General features: G+C 46.8%; 1 protein-coding gene across 1 annotated transcript; it reads right to left on the minus strand.

The window, feature by feature from the left end:
* Positions 1-15849: 15849 nt before the first annotated feature.
* On the minus strand, positions 15850-20432 carry LOC120893951 (hypoxia up-regulated protein 1). The gene is made up of 4 exons (XM_040296206.1): positions 20178-20432; positions 19934-20092; positions 19459-19812; positions 15850-19383 (listed from the first exon to the last, which is right to left on the minus strand). Exons 3-4 carry the CDS (start codon positions 19803-19805, stop codon positions 16803-16805), a joined length of 2928 nt encoding a protein of 975 aa, XP_040152140.1. The 5' UTR covers positions 19806-19812; positions 19934-20092; positions 20178-20432; the 3' UTR covers positions 15850-16802.
* Between the last annotated feature and the right edge of the window lie 897 nt (positions 20433-21329).

Raw genomic sequence — 21329 nt, forward strand, 5'->3', positions numbered from 1 at the left:
AGTTAAAGCTGGAATAAAAGATCATTCTGTTTTACTCCAAATTATTTAACTTTGCAGTACTTACATCATGATTAGTACAGGTCCCCGAGATACGCGGACCTATATTCAATATCAAATCAAATAATTTATTTAGTGACTATAACTTCTCATTAAATGCTACATTACACGAACATTTGCTATATTTTGACTGAAAACTGCGTGGTTCGTCTTCCCAAATTAGAGATACGTGGTTTCTCTCGTCCCCCATTAATAGCGTGTCTCGGGAACTGCCTGTAATTTCAATCCCAATCCCAATCGAATCGTAATCCGAATCCCAATCGAAACGCAATCCCAATCTTAATCCGAATCGAATCCCAATCCCAATCGAATCGCAATCCCAATCCCAATCCCAATCCCAATCAGAATCTCAAACGAATCCCAATCCCAATCGAATCGCAATAAAATCCCAATCGCAAAGGAATCTTTTAGGTATTCAAATCCTACAAACGGGATCCGATCCGATCGAATCTTTCTAGGGATTGAATCTTCGAATCTTCCGAATCCTGAATCTCCCAACACTAACTGCATGATCTAACGATGAGGTGATTAGACGCATAAGAATGAAATCATTAAGCATAGTATATTCTAAGCATATCAAGTACAAAAGAAATTCTAATCTTACCATAAGCCGCTGTAGAAAGCACCAAGTATAAATAGAAATTTGCTGAACGAAAAAGGTTACTTCTTCTAAATTCTTGAACGAAAAGTATATACTGAAGAGAAATAAAGAGAATTGCGTAAAGTGAAATAAAGCCTAAAGTTACTGAAATAAATCGGACTTCTGAAAGTTATATCAAGTGAAAGTCCGCTTCGACGGAAACAAATTGACAACGTTATAAAGGCCAACTGTAGCATATTACAAAAGTATAAGCACGGAAAAATACACTCTTTCTCCACTAACTGGTCATGTGTGTTCATCTTCTTTTCCAGAACTACTAACGATACGATGAAATCCCATTGATTCAATTCCACAGTTCGTCTAAAAGCGTTCAGTTCAGGTATAAGATTTACCTCTAAAAATACACTTCCATAAGTTTTCTTCCAATTGCAGGATTCCCAGAATGTTTCCCGTATCTAGGAGGATTGTTACGATTGTTCAATTACTAGGAAGAACGTGTAGGATCATAGGAGTGTATGTGGGTTTGATTTTTTCAAACAATGTGCTCCAACGTATCGAAGGAAGTAAGCATCAAATGCCAGCGCTACCGTACATTGTATGCCAGTTTCTTATGTATTGTCTTTCCTCTTGATCCGCACAGCAACCGCGATCGGTCTAAGCTTGAAATTCTTCAATTGTGTACTCCTTATCGCAATCAGCAATTAGTAAAGACAACACATGAAGCAACTTGTACACTAAATAGTAATGCTTACTATGTATTCATCTTGCTCTACAAAAACATATACAAACTCTGTGGGAAATTTCAACAATTTCACTAACATTACTGTCAACCAACAATACTGATCAATGCAAAGCACCACAGCAAAGAACCCAGAACAGTTCATCAGCCTTGACCGTGCTTTGTTCTTTGAACATGTTTGCTACATTGAACTTGTTTTATATGCGCTTGTTTAGGCTTTTAAGTAGGACCCCAATTTCGTTGTAAGGCTTACGCTTACACTTGAACATCTCTTGAGCTATCTAATTCCATCTCTTAAGGAGCAGACGCCACCAACGCTACAACAGACACACACCCTAACACTCGAGCAGACGCTTTAGTAATTGAGCAACACGTGCCATCATAATAATACTGCTTTGTCATTATTCTTCCACTTTGCCTTTTGCGAATACTACATCTCAAAGGAATTAGCTGGCACCGTACATGCAGAGCCGTTTTGTTTTTTTTGTTTTGTTCCTGATCCATTCAAAACGATATAAATAATTTCATAGTCCACTTTATTCGAAACGATTTGCTTACACAACGATTACCCCTGAGAAAGTGGAGCAACGTAACAACCATCCTGGCGGACCCTTCGCACCGGAAAGTGTGCGAGATTACAGCGTAATCGGCAGCAAAAGAGGCAGCTTATTGGCAGAAATGCGTTTTTTTCTCCTGCTGTAAACTGCCTGAGCACGGGACAGCCGAACAAATCGATTGTCGACCGGTGATTACGCTCATGCCATCATTACCGTGCCGCAGTAAAGTGGCACAGGTTTGTAAGATCACACAGGGTTCATCGCGCGTTGGTGACTTACTTTCGCGATATCGCGGTATATACAGTAACAGGGGAAACTCCGCTTTCCTTTCACCATACCCAAAAGCAGCGTTGAAAGTGCAGGAAACGGCTTTATAAAGCACGCGTAGGAAGGAGCCAACAATAACAAAAAAACAGGCATCCATAAAGACGTGCACACATTTTTATCCTTCCGGTGTGTCGGGGCAACACACGCGCGCTTACAGTGAAATTGGAAAATTCACTCATTGATTCAGTGCTGCTTTCCGCGTGCACAGCCCCGGCTACAATGGGTTTTGGGAATGGGTGGTGGGATCAAAGCAAAAATTGCTTATCACAATCCCGCTGAAGGTGGATGCTCTTCGCCCGCTCCACAGTTTACCTTCTTCATTTTTTTTCCACGAACCCCGAAACCTTCAAGAAGGATTAATCTAACGACCGGCGAACGGTGGCACACACACACACACCTCCTGCCACTGCACACCGTGTGCCCCAAAGGTGGATTGCCGTGGCTTTGGCGGACCATTGATTGAACGGAAATTGTGCCCGAATCGCAGATTAGCTATCACGGCCGTACGGCCAACGCGGGGACGATGCGAATTTTGCACCGTACTCCAAGGGGACGGGAGAGGGCGGGGGGCGGTTGGCAGCTTTCCCAAACACCTCCTCCCGGTCTCCGCTATCACAACATCACAACCAGGTCGCAGCAGCAGCCAGCAGCATTATTCAAAAGCAAAACTTCCGCTCCGTAATCGAAAACGCCAAAGCTCGCCTCCGGACACCGGGTGGCACACCTAACCTTACCAGGCACGATCCTGGGTACGCTGGGGCTGGGAAATAAAAAGAAAACATCGCGGGACGCACCCAACACAGCACACAAACACCCACACAACAACATCAACAACTGGATTACTTTTGAATGAGATTTGCGCTCCATACGGTTACCCATCGTTACCTTTTTTGGGGCGGCTACTTTCTTCTTACTCTTCTTCGCCTTCTTCGTCTTTTTCGCCTTCTTCTTTTGCTCGCTATCTAGGCGACCTCCATCATTAGCGAACAATTGAACGGCGGCGGGCTCAGACGGGGAGGTGTATGCCCTGGGCCGGTGAAAATGTATGCAAATTAGATGTTGCTTTGGCAACGACAGTGGCACGGTACCGTTTTACGTTGTATTTTTGCTTTTTCCGACCACAAATGACAAATGAACGAGTGGCATATAACGAGCAAATCGGGAGAATGTGCCGAATTGATGAGAACGGGTGCACGATAAGGCGAACAAAAAGGGGTTTCTTTTTCTTTTTTGGTTTAATGGATCAAAATGGTAGCAAATGGTTTTCGCTAGCGAGTGGTTAGAAGGATGGTTTGGTCCGTTGGGTAGATGAAGCCGTCCAAAGGGAACAATCGTGTCTTGCCAAGCTGAATGAAATTGATTACGTGCAATGGTTAATCACAGTGGAGCTTGGTGCAGATTCTAAAGTAGTGTTGTTAAAAGAGTTATTGTAATTGTTGTTGTTACACTCGGAATTATAATCATCACCTATCGCTAATAGTAAGGGCCTATTACAGGCTTTCCTACGGTAGGTTTGGCAAAGGTTGCTGATTGTGTTTGGCGCTTGTGGTGACACTGCTCGCTACAGAGTAAGCTGCACAGTTGCAAGGAACCTTTGATCAACGTTTCACCGCGCGGCTACACGAGGTGCAATATACAGCGAAACAGTGAAATATCTGACAGGCACAGCTATAGGGTTAGGGGTAAAGATACAACTTCCACTTTCGAAATTCACTTAAAAACAACATCTTCTCAAGCAAAACATTCCTAATACCCAATTTGAAGAAATGATGAATTATTTACTGAAAATTACGGAAATACTTGATATTTAAGTCATTTTATGGATTTAGTTGATACTTGTACACGTTATTTGTTTACATTGCACATTAGCTGGTTGGTGTGATGCGTTATATGACAAATATTTCACCAGTCAAATAGTTCATTTTGCTGTATATTTCACCTTGTGTAGCCACGCGGTAACGATTCCATTGCGTTTGATAGGAGAGCAAATATTATTGCTTAAATTTATGTTTATGGTAATCTGTTGGAATTGTAGTTTGCACATAGGAATTGGTAGGAACTAAACTACACTTTATAGATTAAACTGCTTGACTAATTTGGACTGCACGAAATGAACTGCTCGAGCTTCACGAATGAACCTTGTAATGTATTATGTAATGAACTATGGGACAAATGTATTTAACTGAAATTTTGCGTAAAGGTCCCATGAATTAGTTCACTTTTAAACAAATCAGTAATAACCTACACAAAACGATCGACTGCTCTTTTTAGAATGGCGCCTATCGTATGTTATGCAAACAAATTCTACAATAAAGACACAGCATCTGTTAGTCCAATCCGAAAACATACGATTTTGTATGTTTTTGGTGCTAAAACGCTAGTTAATAGTTGATAAAAAAAAATTTGGGAATAAATATATTTTCTCAACAAAATTATGAATTGGGAATTTATTAAAATATGTTAAAATTAGTTTTGATAATTTTTTGAATCAATTTACTAAACAAAAACAAAGTGTCCCAAATGGAATGTTTATTTTGAACGTGTGTATTCTTATCCTATTCTTATCTTGGAGTCAAAAGAAGCTTAACTGAAGACGAAGCTTTTACGCTAAAGCCAGAATAAGATATCGTGCGAAACGTGCCAGGATCAAGCTGACAAACTTCAATAACAGTTGTAAACTGCCATTATATAGTTAACAACAACAAAAAACTGCAGCCGTTTACTGCCATTATCTTTCAAGTAATGATTTGCAGCCAACGTTCAAGCACCTACTTTAAACAGACACACCCCTTGACACTTGCTGTCGGAAAAAGGCAAAAGACAAAAGAAAACAGCTCCCAGCGATGCAGCTACAAATCTGAAAAGCTTCCCTCGACCATTTGGACAACCCCTCTCCAAATTGCTTCAAATTCAAACGGCGCAAATACTTAAACGGTCCCACCGAATTCCCTCCCCTCGGCCGTCTAACGTCGCCGCGATGGCAACCGACCTTCGGCACGTACCGATTGGGTGGAGCGTACCCCGTTTGCATACTACGCCCGCCGAAAGGACACTTAACACGCTCATCAACTTACCGCGCACTCTCTGTGTGCTGCCCTCGGTCAGTCCCTTCCAGCCACTACCCGTGGCTCATAGATTTAACATCAACCTGTGTGCAATGATGATGCCGCTGCAAGCATCCAAGCACGGGATGGACGGGAAATTGCTTCAAATCATGTTACCTTTGTCGGAATGAGGGGAGGCAAGCTGGGGCAATGTAGCTAAGAGGTCATCCTTTTCGGTGGCAACACTTCTAACAAATCGATTACGATCTTTGCGTCCGCTCTGGTAGGTGGCGGCAGGCAGTGCGTTCAGCGCAGTGTTATTGCAACGTTACAGTCGTTTTGCTTCATGTTGAAGTGAAACAATCACTAAATTCAATATAAATGTGTATAAATACACTCAACTATCGCTAAAATCCTCTCTTTTCTGATAACGTGCTCGCTTCTGAATCACTCATAAAAGCCACAATGCCATTTAATAGACTACACAATTCGACCCCAACTCGATCGCACTTGCCACACTCATCTAATAACATCTGCTTAAAAGCACACCTTTTAACTGTTTCCAACCATTTTGATATGACGGCAAATAGCAACTTTTCACCCAGCAGCTATCAGCCCTCCAGTCCTTTCATGTCATTTCAAAACCCATCCGAAACCTCGGTCTGTATTGCATGCTTTACCACCGAGCAGCTGAAGGGTCATTCTTCGCCCCCATTCGCCCCACTACCCACCCATGGGACAGAGGGAGAGAGAGCGCGCGCGGTCTAACAGTCCTTCGTAGAAAAGCTTGCCATGCGATGCGAAATTGTCCATTTAATTTCTCCCGTAACTGCCACACATGCACGGCATGTGCAGTCGGGCCCACGTGCTACCAACGGTCTGCTTGCCGTCCTGGCAAGATGAAAGCATGGTCGGCTCGGTGCACTCAAGCGTACCTTCGTGGAACTGGATGGTGGGTTTTAAAATTAGTTTGCCAATCGCCGATGCTGGGAAGAGTCGGCCAAGTCGGTAGTCGGTATCGTTTTTACATCGTCACAATAAATGCATGCTAACTATTAACATAGATTAGCTAAATAAAGCTCAAACGTTTTAAAGTGTGAGCTTTGCTACGTTTTAGTTTGTTATTTCCTACTTAAAAGCTACTTTTCCTACGTCATAATTTCCTCTTCAGGTGCCACCGAGACATAATTCAAATCCAAAATGAAGCACTTGACAGAACTGCTGGAGCTTCGCTTTACGCCCCGTGCTGCTGCTAATTCACTAATCAGCAAACCCTCCAAAACGTCCACCTGCCACCGTTTGGCGCAGCCCAAACAGGAATCCGATTGACGGCCGAACACTTTCACCGGCGAACTGTGCGATTGCGATTGACGTCTGTGAATTTCCCCTGGAAATGAGCGCAGAGACGCAGTCCGGCACACGGCATAGCAAAGTGTCACTTGGGTCGCACCTCTCTACCTGCCACCAATGGGGCATTAATTTTCAATTCAATATATAATCATGAACGCTGCCCGGGACGGGACGGCGTCGGCCATGTCGGAAGCCGGGCAGCGGAACGGAACAGATCCGGCTCGCTCATTAGGATACCTTTCGGACCCGGGCGGATGGCGCACGTGACCGGGTCGAGCAGCGGCGAAACTTTCGCCAAAACAGGCAATCGGCAAAAGTTGTCACCCAGCAGAGCCCAGCAAAACCGACCACTACCTCCCTCCCTCTCGGCCCGCAGCAGCGGCGAAAACTGCCGGGGAAAAGGGAATTGCGCGTCAATAATTCGGCTCCTTCAACTTCCAAAGTCAAACTTTGTCCCACGCGCTGCGGGGCAGGCACGAGACGGGTCCGCGCTGCCGAGCTGCTGCTGCTGCTGCTGCGAGAAGTATTCGAAGTCAAGTTAATTAAATTTTAAAACTTTATCAACCGCAACTGGCTGCGGAAATGCTGCGGGCGGCGATTGCTGTGAGAGCAGTGTGCTGCTGTCCACCACGGCAACGACAACGCCTCAACGCACCTTTGTACTGTCCGGACTGTCCGGCAACTGGGCGGACGCACTGGGGAATTTGGTCATGTGAGGCTCGTACTGTCCAACCGCCAACAAAGCACGCATAAAATGTGGCCAGAGCGCGTAAATATTTTAACAAACTATCGGTTGTATTAATTGTTATTTAGTTACTTCTCTGTTCATACACACACACACAGCCAAAGGAGAGAGAGAGCGCGCGCGCGCAAGCGGTATCTTGGAAGAACAGACCAAGTTTCGGGGCCCTTTATTCAGCATCTTCCCGGCCGGCTGATGTTCCGCAGCCGAAAGCGCCACAAACTTCTCAATTGCTTCAATAGACCTCATTAGACGCCGGGATGCCGCGTGACACGAGCGTGACTTCCCACAAGGGACAAGGCACCAGTGACAGCAGGCACCGGGACCGGGCTGGGTGCGGCTTGGCAGCGGATTTCGGTTACCCGCCGGTATATCGAACGGAAAGCGTCGCCTGGTGTGTTGATGATGATGATTTCTCACCGCGCCAGGGAATCCTCCAAGGGACGCCAGCCACATACACACAACAGCAACTCACCACCAGCTTCGCAATGAGAGTGAGAATAGCCGCGGAATCGGATTTGCCGAATGGCGTGTTTCTTCCGACAAGAAGTGCGCGGTCCTTCGCGATTCGAAACACGTATATCTCATTTTTGGGGAAAGTCTCCGATTGTTGTATTGTTGTTACTATTGTTGCTACAACGGTTGCTTTCTGGTTCTCCGATACGACTGTGCCCGTTTCCCGTTGGTTGCATCCTGCACAGACCTTTAGCCCGAAATTGGTTTATTTAATTTCCGTAGGCGTCTCCGCTTTCGTGTCGTGTTTCGTGCGAGCGAGCGTAGGAGAGAATGTTACAATTAATCTGGGCTGCGGTGCCATTTTCTTTCCCTGCGTGGGCGGGTGGACGTTTGTTGGGCTTTAGTAGGGTAAGCAGGAGCAGAACAGTAAAAAAGGAGGGATGAATAAGGTTATGTTTTTCATCCCAATAAATTCTCTCCCTTGAAGATGCCGTGCTTTTGAAGATTGTACAGATTCTGTCTTTCCAGCAGGTCCAGAATCTGTTAAATAGCTCATATTAGAGCTTTTCCATTTAACGGGGTGAATTAAACGTCCAAAAGGCAAACGAATTTTGTGTTATCCAGTAACGTGTAAGGGAGATCTTGCACAACAGACCCCAAGGTTATAAAAAAACACAGCTAAACCCCACGCTCACAAACACACGTTCTTCGTAATATCTCTCTCCAGATGAGAATCTTTCAAACAACCTTCCTTTTCGTTGGACACTTCTGCTAGGCCAAAAGATCAGTACAATATGGCTAGTATCCTAACTTCCAAAGACCTTTTCAAAGAACACGTTTGATCCAGCTGTTATACAACAGTTATACGTCGAACGGTGAGATAATAAGCTCAATATCTCATAGTTAGTGTAGATACCTTAACAATCTTTACAAATAAGCGCTTACTGTACTTTTACTCTCCTTTCAGTACCCTGAATGTCTGAAGAAGATCTTCTGAGGAAGAGGAGTTCCAGAGAAACAGATGATCATACACAACTTTTACATAACGATCGGTGATGTTCAGGGCAATACAAATACAACTTCCAGACATCTCAGACTTCGCAGTTATTGATTTCACACCTGTCTCTAGAGCGTTGCTGTTAGTGCACAGTTCTTAACTCCCTTTAGCTTCCCTTCATATACCGTAAGTCGATACGTAAATACTCATTCAACATAAAGCCCGGGGGACATTGTCCGTACTCGCTAGTGTAATTTCGTTTTTCACTAGCGCACCTGGTGGTGGCTGACCGAAGCATTTAGCCCAACAATTTGGAGCTGCTTCAGAAAATTTGTTGTTTTTTTTTCATTTTCTTTTTTACTTTAATTCTGAACTGGAAAAGCTTTGTTATTGATTGATACATATTCGCCATATGTAGTGCAATTATTTCAGCCATTATCGCATCGAAAAATGATGAAAATAATACTTAATTTTGAGATCCAGCACGACCATTCCCTCGATGATCGAAAAAAGCTTCCACCAGCCGCCGCCAGATGCGCTTGTGAAAATCGAAATTACACTAGCGAGTGCAGACAGTGTCCCCCGGCCTTATCGCTCCCATCATCATCTTGATAGTCTTATTGGCCCGTAATATTTTCATTAGCTCTCACGAATTCTTCCGAACTTGTAAACGTGTTTGTCGTATTCCAAACACTTCTTCTACCAAATATTCTCGCAAGTTTACCTTTTCTGGTCGCTTTCTTCTCCAGAAATCCTTCCCACTAGACTATCGTTTTCCTCCGATCTCACGCTAACCGCAGACACCGGTTTGCGAGGCCGTAAATAATTTATGCTGATCCGTTTATTTAACATCATGAAACATAATATATTAATCTGCGCTGGATTTGCATTCTCTCGGTGTTGGTGTGTGTGCGTTCATGAGAAGAGATTTCTTCTACATTCTAACCGAACAGAAGCCGAGAATGAGGGGGAGGGGGGGGAGGGGAGGAAACAGCCATACATTCCGTAGAGAATGTTTGCGAAACGATGATACTATCAGCATGTGAAGCTGCTCTACACCATGGACCGGAGCCCTTCCCAAACACCAAGATGGGTGGCATCGGCAACAACAAGGAAGCATCAAACAAAAGCCCCCCCCCTCCCCACCCCCCGCACGGAACGATTCTGTTCTTTCTGTTCGAAGTTCCTCTTTTTTCCCGACGTGCACGTATAGGTATAAAAGAAGCGTACACCGTTTGTGGTTTTTACTTCCTTTTTTCCCGGCATCCCAACACCCACCCAACACTAGTAGCGCTACTCTTTGTTACCCACCCCTCCCCCGCTTTCCTATTGTGTAAAACGCCACCGTGCTTTGCCTCGGGAAGTCTCAACCAACCCAAACCCCAACTCCGAACCGCCCGGACCTTCCGGAGCATGAGCGGCGGGGCGAAAAACTTTGCGCCACGAAACTTTGCTCCATCGCGGAAAACCGTTTCCAAACTGACGATCATCATCACCACCATCATGACCGTCATGCTTCCAAGCCCTTCCCTGTTTTGTGGGAATGAAGTGGAGAGGGAGGTGCTAATGATATGCTTGGGGATTATGTGGGGAAAAGCAGCGGTGGCGTGCGGTAGAGCGAGCGGATATCGGAGCCGCATTGTTTATGGAAGATTTTTAACTTTTATGCTTTCACTCATAGGGTTTTTTTTTGTTTTGCCTGCACACACACTGGCATGGCGAGGACGCTACGTAAAGTAACCCACGCTGAAAATCCGCTTCCCACTAAGCAGCCGCGCTAATCTCGGAACGGGCGGGACTAAAACTGATAATCCCGGTTTCGGTTGCCCGTACCCCGTAAGGGAGAGGGGAGTTGCATGGGTTTAAAAACTCGAACGCTTAACGGCGCCCGCCGTGTGTCCAGTTACTTTAAAGGTGTAAAGCTTTATTTCCTTTAATAGCCATTCCTCGGTACGGTAACTTTAAGGGCACAGTGTACCACAAAGCGGACGAAATGGAAGCAATGCGCCATTGTATGTGTTAATTGCACGAATTATGTTGCGTGCAGTGATAACGGGTTTGATTCATTCTTTCCCCCTTTTCCCAAGCTTCCAAATATACTTTTAGCGGAAAAAGGAGCTCGAAGCCGCTCCGTTCAACGCAATGTTCTGTTGTGAACTGTATAGAAATTTCTAACATGTAGCATAGCCTTTTTTCTTTAACTTTTTTTTAACGAAACATCCTTTTATGAAGCACCGAAGGGGATTTGCGAGTGTTTGCAACGAACTAACAACGAAAACTCTTTAATACGGGGGGAGCTTAAACCCGTTTATGGGTATATATGTAACAATGCTAGAGGGCACTGGGAATGTTGAAACTGCGCTGCTAAGTAATGTAGTAATTATGTATTTTAAGAGCATCGAGGAGACTACTAGGTGTGAGACACATTTTTAAATGATTGTAGTACATCATGATAATCATTTAAAATTGGCATGGTCATGAACTGGATATAAAGAAATTCAGTAAAAACATACTGAATGTCTGGAGTTTGTAGCTGTCCGTAAGCAGAATCATAACGGTTTTTGGCAATCAATGACAACAGCTTGGTATATCTGAACTAAGATAGTTTCAGCGATTTTTCATTTAAATCATCAGATCTAGTGTTGGGTTTCATGAATATTTCGTTGAGATTTATGAATTTTTCATGTGAATCTTCAGTGATTGCGTGATGTGAATCTCGAGTCGAATCTTCAAAGATCCATGAATCTCTAAAGATTCACGAATCTTCATAGATTCATGAATCTTAAAAGATTCATTAATCTCTAAATATCCAAGGCTTCATGAATCTCTTCAGATTCATGAATCTATAAGCTTCATAGGTCCATTAAAATTTATGTATCACCAGGGATTCATTAAGCTTTAGAGATGTATGATTTCCAAAATATTGATTTTTTTCCAATCTTACCTAAAACATGCCCGTTGTGGGTTCAAGCATTGCATTAACCGTCTCCCCGTAGCAAAACAAACTATCCAGCAGCGTTCTACTTTCCAAGAAGTCTCGAAGGCCTGTATAGGCTGGCATGACCACTTAGGTTGTTACACCAAGAAGGATAGTAACAAGCTCCACCTTTATGATTTTTTGAAGATTTATGAATCCCTAAAGATACGGTAATCTTTCGAGATATAAGAATTTTTTGAGATTCGAATATTTCGAGATTCGTGAGTCTTTGAACATTTATGAATATTTGAACATTCATGAATCTTTCCAATCGAGACTCAGATTCATTGAATCATTCCAAAGATTCATTCTGATTCACCCAACACTAATCAGAACCATGAAATATCCTCAGCACACAATGTCATGTTTTTATTGAACTGTCATTTCTCAACAGAACGGATAAACGGACAGCCGGAAAAAAGGTACACAGATAAATGGCGCTCTACTGACTTGGTTTAACATTTTGATTTTTTGTCCATTTTTGTAGTGCAAAATAAAAGAACAATGAATATTGGTATGCAACAATATTTGTATCATTGTTAAATAAACAAAAAATAGACACAACATTCATAATATTCTTAGTGTGAATCCACAGATTTGTGGTACCCGAACAACAGCTTCATAACAAACACATCAACAATGCATGTTTGCTACCAAGCAGGTACTCCTTTCCTTCTCACTGCATGATGCTGTACTTCGAAGAACGATACATTCATTCTACATGACATACGACCTTTCATAGGGCATTATTCTTACATTGCTCCAGCTTTTGATACAATATCTTCTTTTTTGTACCTCTTCTATCTACTCCAATATGTCAGCAGAGCTGTACGAGCTGCACCAATACGGCGAGCATTCGTGTACAAACAACTTAACCCACCTCCAAAAACTGCTACTCCCTGGTGACCCGTAGTATATTTGGACATTAATTTACCGGTCACATTTCTTCCCAGTTCAGTGTCCACAAAGAATTCCACCATATTTTACCGCTGCCCTTGCCTCTCTCCATGACCATTCTAATAAAATTAACAGCAGCAGCACCGTAAATAACAACCTCGCACATAAATAATCATACACAAAAAGCTTACCGCCAGAAGCTACACCGTAGAGCGCATATTAAAATCAATTTGCACCAGCAATGAAAGCAAAACCATACGGAGCGCAGGAGTACGGGCCGTTGACATAAGATAGGCAACTCCCATTCTCTACTCGCCACAGCTTCACATCTCATCAGGTTCTGAGGCGAATTAAAACCATTACGCAGTGATTTCCGCATCCGAAAAACCCCCTTCCACCACCAGCACCACCGCGGGCAACAAGATGTTCCCTCAACGGCTATCAACGGGGCCTTAAAAATGATGACATCGGCAAAGGACTTCTTCTTTTGCGGGCTGCGGAACCTGGGAGACAGAAGCAGCGCCCAGGGCCATTAATCAACTGACGACGAGGACGAAGACGACGTTCGACGCACTTCATGCGCTGGTGTAATGGTAAAAGTTTAACGATGAATTATGTCAAAATAGACTCATCCCGAAGGGGTGGGTGAAGATGGACGCACACATACGGTTACATACCGCTCCTTCGCTATCTCCATTTTCGCCAGCATCCAGGCTGGCGCATGATGCACAGGGCTCATAGGCAGGAAAGATCAAAATAGTTTGACGTGTCGGTTTTAATCTCCTTTCATCTTTTCTCGAACGGCGTACACAGCGTTCGTTCGATTTTGTGAGTCTTGCAATTTTTCATCCACTTTCGTCAAACACTTTGGATTGGTAGTGGGAGTGGGCACACATAAAAAAGCAGTCCCTGACGGTAAGCCACCTATCGGAGGGTATCCAAAGATGCGGAGAGCTTTTCCAGGCCAGCAATAGGATATGCGGGAGGTACGGCGTGGAAAAAAAGTCAATTTAAAAGTGAAACGAAAATGTGACAGAACAGAAATCCTACCATTCCACAGTAATGCCCAGCGTCGTATCGATGCCTCGTGCCATGTGGCGCAGCAGTGTGAGCAGTTGTATGGGAAAGTTTTTTTTTTCTCTCCCTCTCACCTGCTAGTTGCCACATTGGTTGTGCCTTTTGGGAAAGCTAAAGTTTGCATTTTCGCTTTATGCTCCGCAATACTTGCCGAACGAATAAGTTTGAGAACAAAGTTCAAAATTTAATCATGCCTGTCAAGCGGTAGTGGAACTAAAAAACTCACTGGTTGTTCCGGCGATCAACCAACTTTCGGCAGCTGGCGGAAATATTGATCTCTGGTTAAGGAATGTTGGGAACGGACCGATCGAGCGGGCCATTGTAGAAAGGTAGAAGGTAACTCCTAGTACAGTTTTTTTACATGTATAAAAGCTAATTTGTCTCCTACATTGGTGCTGAAGTTATGAAAACGTGTGGTCTGATAAGGCCAGAACACAATTGGCTAGAACAAATGCTAGTACATAGATCAGCCAATAAAAATTCTCCAGTATGCTCGACCCTAGTATACTGCTTTCCATCCATGTAGGTTCTTAAACTCCGACAGATTTTGCTTCACCTGATCCGACTCTTTCGGAAGCACGAGTCGAGCATGCTCATAACATACATCAGCAATCGTATCCTACCGGACTTCATCACCGCCAGGATGTCCGTTAAGCCGTAAATCTCAGCATGCTCATGGTACATTCTTCGCCTCCACACTGAGGCCCCGCCGATTTAGCCCCCCCTAGATCGCTAGTCTGTAGTATGCAGTACCTATGAAAGTTGACAGAGTATTAGCGACAAGGGCCACGGAAGAATAGACGTTGAGGCCCGAGGCTGGCGAATCTCGCGCCTTCGTCTGCCAGTCCGTTATCCCGGCCTTAATGGCGGATGCATCCACGCCATCTTGCCACCTCAGTTTGGGCCTAACACGCCTCCTGTATCCTTGTGGACGGCCTATAAAGACTTTACGGACTGGGTCGTCCGTTTCGATGCGCACAACATTGCCAGCCCACCGGAGCCTGGCGAGCTTGATACGCTGCACGAGGTCGCCGTACATCTCGTATAGCTCGTCGTTATTACGACTCCTCCATTGTCCTTCCACACATACATACAGGGGTCAAGTATCCTTCTAAGCATCTTCCTCTCGAACGCAGCTAGGAGGGTTTCGTCAGATTTGGACAGTGTCCATGTTTCAGAGCCGTATGTGAGTACTGGTATTATATAGGTACTATATAGTCCCAGCTTCATCCGTCGCGACAAGGTCCAGTTCCAATGTCTTCAAATTTTGAAGGGCCCTCCGGGTTTCTTCGCTTTCCAAGGCAAAATTGCCACGTTTGAACCGAGCAAACCCCTTTCAGACACGTTCGTTCCGCAAAAGAATCTCTCTTTCTCTCTTGTTGGCCTGCTCACAATAGAGCACGTCGGCGTGACATGGCCCAGCCTACAATCATTCTCCAGGATGATCGATCCCTGGCTGGGGCGTCCCATCCATGCAGACACCCGAATTACGCCGGGTCTCGCTTCACCTGATCTAGCCATCGAGTCCGCCGTGCTCCCCTGCATCTCATACCGAACTGGGGATCGCTTTCGAACACCTTCTTGATGATCCGCCAGAGCATGGGCACCCTTTAAGTTCCACTAAAATACAATGGCTTTCGGTAGCTGTTTTCTCCATAATGTCACAAATGAAGCAGAACACTGCTACCAAATTTACCACGTTTGAGGCTTACAATTAAAATATAGTTTCCACCCTAGTGAAATGACTACTAGTGGAAACGAAAGCCTAAAGATGACGCTTTAAAATGACCTTGTTGCCAGATTCCACTAATCTAAATGAAATATTGACGGCATCTGATACGGAAACCGCACAAACACATTACACACAACCCACTCCTAAACAGTGCAGCAGAAAAAGTCTAAATGTTGTTCATCCGCCCTTAAAAAAACGAAGACCGTTCAACAAGATTACGCTAAAATCGAAAAATAAAAGCATTAATTTCTTTCACCAAAAAATAGTGATAAAAATAAACAAACAAAAACACTCACCTTGACGTTTACCGTACGATCCTTAAGTTCGCTATACTTTATCACCAATTGTCCGGCTAACGTTCAGTTTTCACGCTACCCTACGTCCGCGTGCAGCGTGCGCTTAATGTAAGGGTTCTGTTCTGTTCTGTGCTGTTGTTTTTTTCCTATTCCTTCTGCTCCTGCTAGTAGTTGTAGTAGTAGTAGTAGTACTAAGTTTGCCTCTTTGTGTAGGCCGTAAAAGATTGCACCAACCGAAAGACGAAATCAAAACAAGCGACCACATCTCTTTCCTTTTCGCAGCGTTAAACCACTGTTACACCTATTGCCTACAAGGCGCTCAAACCGTCGTCGGTTTTGATTCAGTTCAATGCAATGTCAGTTCCTAGTTCTCGACCGGTATCAGCGCGAGTGTCTGTGTGTCGTGGCCTTCTCTTACGGGTATGAACTTTTTTTTCTCTATTAACTACTACACCAGGGTCTAATCACCAGTTTGGATTTTAGAAACTCCCTTTCACATCCTCCTGTTTCTAAATGTCTTTCTCTCGCACACATCTCTCCTCGTCATAAGCAAACGCAAAGGAATGGTTTTCATAGTCGTCATAGTTGAGCAGCCCTACGGTGCATTTCTTCTCTGCGCTCTCTACTACGGCGCACACTTTTTGCTAATGAATGAAAATAAATACAGAGGGGTAAGGGAGTCAGTACCGCGGACAGCAACCAAATCTTCTGTCTTGCCGCGCAAATTTCGGGATCGGGAACGGAGGGAAGGCGTGTGGAGTTTTATCTTCTGTTGCGTTTTTGTTTGTTGGGTGTGTGTCTGTGTGTTCAGAAACTGTGAATACATATGGGCTCTATGGGAAGGTGAGCTGAAATGAAGCTGTGACGGGTGCTTCGGTGAGATGAGTGCTAAACCAGTGTGTCCGAATTGTGCTATCAATCCTACACCCGTTCCCCCTATTGCGCTGTTGTCTCTACAGCTCCGTATGATCGCCGCTCTCGCCTGTACGGTCCTGCTGCGTTGCGGTCGGATCGATCGCGGCGCCCTCTTCCGTTTCGTCCGCATCCTTTTCGGGTGTCTGCTCCAGCACCGGTTCCGAGCCGGGCTGCTCCTCGCTGGACGGTGCTTCCTCCTTCTGCTCGCCCTCCTTCTTGCCGGCGGTTGTTTTTTCCGGCTTCGGTGGCGGTGTCGGTTTCACCTTCGGGCGCCACAGCTTCAGCTTGTTCACCAGATACTTCACCTCGCGGTCGAGCAGACCCATGCGATCGGTAATGTCCTTCACCGTCAGCCGTACCGGCGCGTTGCGGGCGAGCTTCTCCTGCTCGGCCACCTCCGTATCGCGCCACTCGATCGTGCTGCGGATCGCCTTCTCGAGCGTTTCAATCTCCACCGCGGTGAACACGTCCTTTTCCGGGTTGGTGTCCTTGGTGAGGTTGCGCGCGCTGCGCAGGAACCCTTCCGAACCGTTGATCATCTGCTTCAGCGCGTTCAGCGCGATCGGCCGCTCCTGGTGCTCCCAGTGGCGGGCGTACACCTCGTTCGCGACGCCCCGCAGCTCCTCCAGCTTGGTTTCGTACGTTTCCGCATCCGCGTCGGACCCGTCCTCGTACAGCCATTCGGAAATTTCGCCGCACCGTTTGCGGATCGTCTCGATCTCGGTCTCGGTCGCGCACGACGCGTACTCCTGCTCGTCCAGCTTCACCTGCGCATCGATCACGTAGCTTTCCAGCGCGTTCAGCGCCGTCTCGCGGCGCTGCTTCGCCTTGTCCACCTCGTCCAGCGCGGACAGCCGCTTGGCCGACGCATCGAACAGCTCGCCGTCGAGCGGCACCACGTACGCGAGCTCCACCTTCGACGGGATCGGCTCTTTGAGCGTGACAATCTTTGGTTTCACGGTGGCATTCTTCGCTTCCGTGCCTTCGTCCGCTGCCTTTTTATCCGCCGGCTCACCCGCTTCCGGCTTGGCGTCCTTCGCTCCACCGTCAGCCTCTTTGTCCTTTGCGGATTGCTTCTTGCCCTCCTCCTGCTGCTGCTGCTGCTCCTCCTCCGCCGACTCTTTTCCCTCCTTTCCACTGGCCGGCTCTTCCTCGTCCTTCGCTTCCGCGCCGCCCTCGGTCGGTGGTTTCTCTTCCGCCGGCTTGTCCGCGCTGTCGCCCGAGAACAGTTTGCTGATCGTGTTGCCAATCTTCTGGAACGTGCTTTCGTCCTCGTCCTCCTCCTCCTTGGTGACCGTCTTTTCCAGCACCAGCTCGACGTTGGCCAGCGAGAAGATGCCCGAATCGTCCAGCAGGAAGTGCGCCTTGATGCCCTTCGACTCCACATTCTCCGCCACACTCGCCTTCAGCCGCTTGGCCACCTCGCTCAGCTGCACGCGGGCCAGATCGGGCGAGCCGAGCGTTTCCGTGTCACCCTTCAGCACCGCATCCAGCTCCGCGTACTGCACGGTAAACTCAAAGTCGTCCGTGTGCTTGTTGAACGTGATCACCTTCTTCTGCGGGTACGAGTTCATCGAGCCGAAAAGCGTGCGGCGCACCTGGCGCGTCGCCCCGCTCTCGCCCTCCCGGTCGAACACGACCTGGATCGGGAACAGGACCGCGTCCTTCGTGATGAACTTCTTCACCTTGAAGCCGGTGGCCAGATCGGCCGCCCGGTACACCGCCCCCATGCAGGCGGCCTCGTCCGCGTTCAGGTTCTTCGCCAGCTCCTGCCCGATGTGGGTGCGCAGTATGTCCTGCACCTTCGGCACGCGCGTATTACCCCCGAACAGTACCACCTGGTTGATGACGTCCAGCGCCAAACCGGACACGGCCAGCGCCTTGTCGAGCGGAGCCGTCACCCGCTCGTACAGATCCTTGCAGAGCTCCTCGAACTGTTCGCGCTTCACCAGCAGCCGGAAGTCCTGCTCGTCCAGCAGGCCCTCGATCTGCGCGTAGTGTTCCGTGTTGGCGCTCAGCACGTTCTTCAGCCGGCCCGCCTCCTTGAACAGCTTCGCCATCGCACGCGGATTGGTGAACACGTCCGTCTTCGTCTTGCCCATCTTGTTGAACTCACGGCCCAGGTAGTCACGCAGCCGCACCTGCATCTCCAGCCCGCCGAGCGTCCGGTCGTACCCGACGCCGAGCACCTGCACGACCGGGTGCGTTTCGCGCGTCGCCTTATCCTTCACCAGCTGGTAGCTGACGACCGCGGCGGACGTTTTGTACGCACCCATATCGTAGAACAGGAAGTACTGGGCCGTTTCGTTGATTTCCTTCCGCCGGAAGATGCCGTAGTTGAGCGCCACCGCCGTGTAGTCGTTGATCAGCTGCAGCACCTTCAGGTTCGCCAGCCGGGCGGCCGCCACCAGCGCCGTCCGTTCCGCCTGCCCATAAAACCCGGGCACAATGAGCACACACTCCGTAATCAGCTGGCCGGTGCTGTCCTCCGCGTAGCTCTTTGCCACCTGCAGCAGCTGCGCGATCAGCTCCTCGATCATGTACTGTTCCTCGCCCGACCGGAACACGACCGTGCGCCGGACCGGATCGGCCACGATGTCGTAGTATGGGAAGCGTTTGCTGCAAGCAAACAAACTTCATTAGCAGGAGCGCCCACCACCCAACACTGGTATACCCCTCCCCCACTCTACTCACCGGTACAGATCCACCATCGGATTGTCGACCGTTTTGCCGAGCAGATCGGTCAGGTAGCCGAAGCTGTTCGAGGGAAACCGAACGCCCAGCGTCTGGGCGTCCTCGCCAAACACGCGGTCCCCGTTCCGGAACGCGATGGTGGTCGGCGTTTTCCGCTTCGACTCCTTGTTCAGCGCGATCTCCATCGGGACGCCGGGGGATACGACACCGACCTTCATCCACTCGCTGCCGAGATCCACCGACATGACGGCGGCACTGTTGGCAAGCGTCGCGAACAGGGCCACCACCATCGGCAGCACGATCAGCAGCATCCTCCCATCCGACGGCAACCAGTGACGTGTACCCATGGCTACCCTGCGGGGTGGTGCGGGACAAACGAAAAGAAACGAACCGGAAACGTGTCAGTAGCTCGCGGGGTTTGCCGAAACCGGCAATGAAACTTTGCACCCGCGTAGGGTGAAAGTGGCCAAATTACCTTCTTTTCACCCCGCCCCGCACAGCAATTGTTTGTCCAGGGTTAGAGCGCTTCGGCAAAATGCTAACCTACACACACACGTACGTAAATCGATTCCACTCCGATACTGCCAAGAAGCTGCCACCTGGCTGCGGTGCGTTTTGTTCAATGAGACGAGAGCTGAAATCGAATCGAAATCCAGACCGTCGTCGTTTTACCGTTCCTGCTGCTCCCGGGAGTGTGTGAACTGATGGCGTGGACTTACCGCGTTGTGGCACGTACGGACCTCAAGCTTCAAAATCGCACACCGGTACACCCGTGAGCGACACTGCTGCAACAGCGACAGGCACACAAAAAAAAATATTCACCGTTCGTTTTCACTGACGTGGTCCTTCCTTGACGGCATTGCCGAGTTGTTGTTTACGTTGTCAGTGTGCGTGTGCGGATTCCAGCACAGCGGTTTAGCGAAAACAGTTTGCTACCCTTTTTACCCTTCGGGCGCCGCATTCAAAATAAGCGAAAAAAATCAGAATAATTATTCTCACCTATAGCAATGCGTTACTTTACAATTTTAAGTTAAAAATTTGATAAAGTATTATTTTACAAACGACGGCTGTCATTTTGTGTCTTATTTTGACCAATTCACTGCTGTCAAGTGCTCACTATGCACTCAGAACCGAACAGTATGAGCAAGCGAGAAAAAACTTTACCGGTGAGATGAGAGAAAGAGATGCAATTGAAATCGAAAGAGGCGTTTACACTACCGGACAGCATTGTTCGACAGCAACTCACAGCTGTTTTGTTCAAAACAACTGAAACTACGGTTGTGCGAGGATTTAAAAACAAAACACATTTTTGAGACTTTTTCAACCGTTTTATCGAATTTTTTTTTTTTTATTCAGTAGGGACAATTTTATCGAATTAATGTAAAGCAAAAAAAACAGTTTTTCGTAAAAACAAATTTCACGTTCATAAAAGGGAAAATTTAACGCAAATCAAGATGCAGAAAGCACCCATGGGTTCATACAACCGGATTGTTTTCGCCCGAACGTCACTGACAGCATTGGATTTGAAATGACCGTTTTCGGGATGCTGTGAGAATTTACAATCAGTTTCTAATATTTTTTTTTGAGTCGTTTTAATTTTTTTTAATTTTTTTTAATATCATACTACTACCTTTCACAATAAATTGAATTAATTATATGACAGAGTGAAGTTGTAGGTTTTTTAGATGTAAGGCGACGCCCAGTACTAATGGCTAGCGTGGCATACACTGTCGGACGTATTCCTATCCCCATTCGGATCAGTCTACAATCCTTGCGTTATTGTCAATCATTAGTCGAATATAGGTGAACATATTCCCCCCATACAACAACAATGTGTACATTTCTAAATTTTCAATTCAAACTTCCTGCAA

This window comes from Anopheles arabiensis, chromosome 2 (genome assembly GCF_016920715.1).
Source record: "Anopheles arabiensis isolate DONGOLA chromosome 2, AaraD3, whole genome shotgun sequence".
NCBI lineage: Eukaryota > Metazoa > Arthropoda > Insecta > Diptera > Culicidae > Anopheles > Anopheles arabiensis.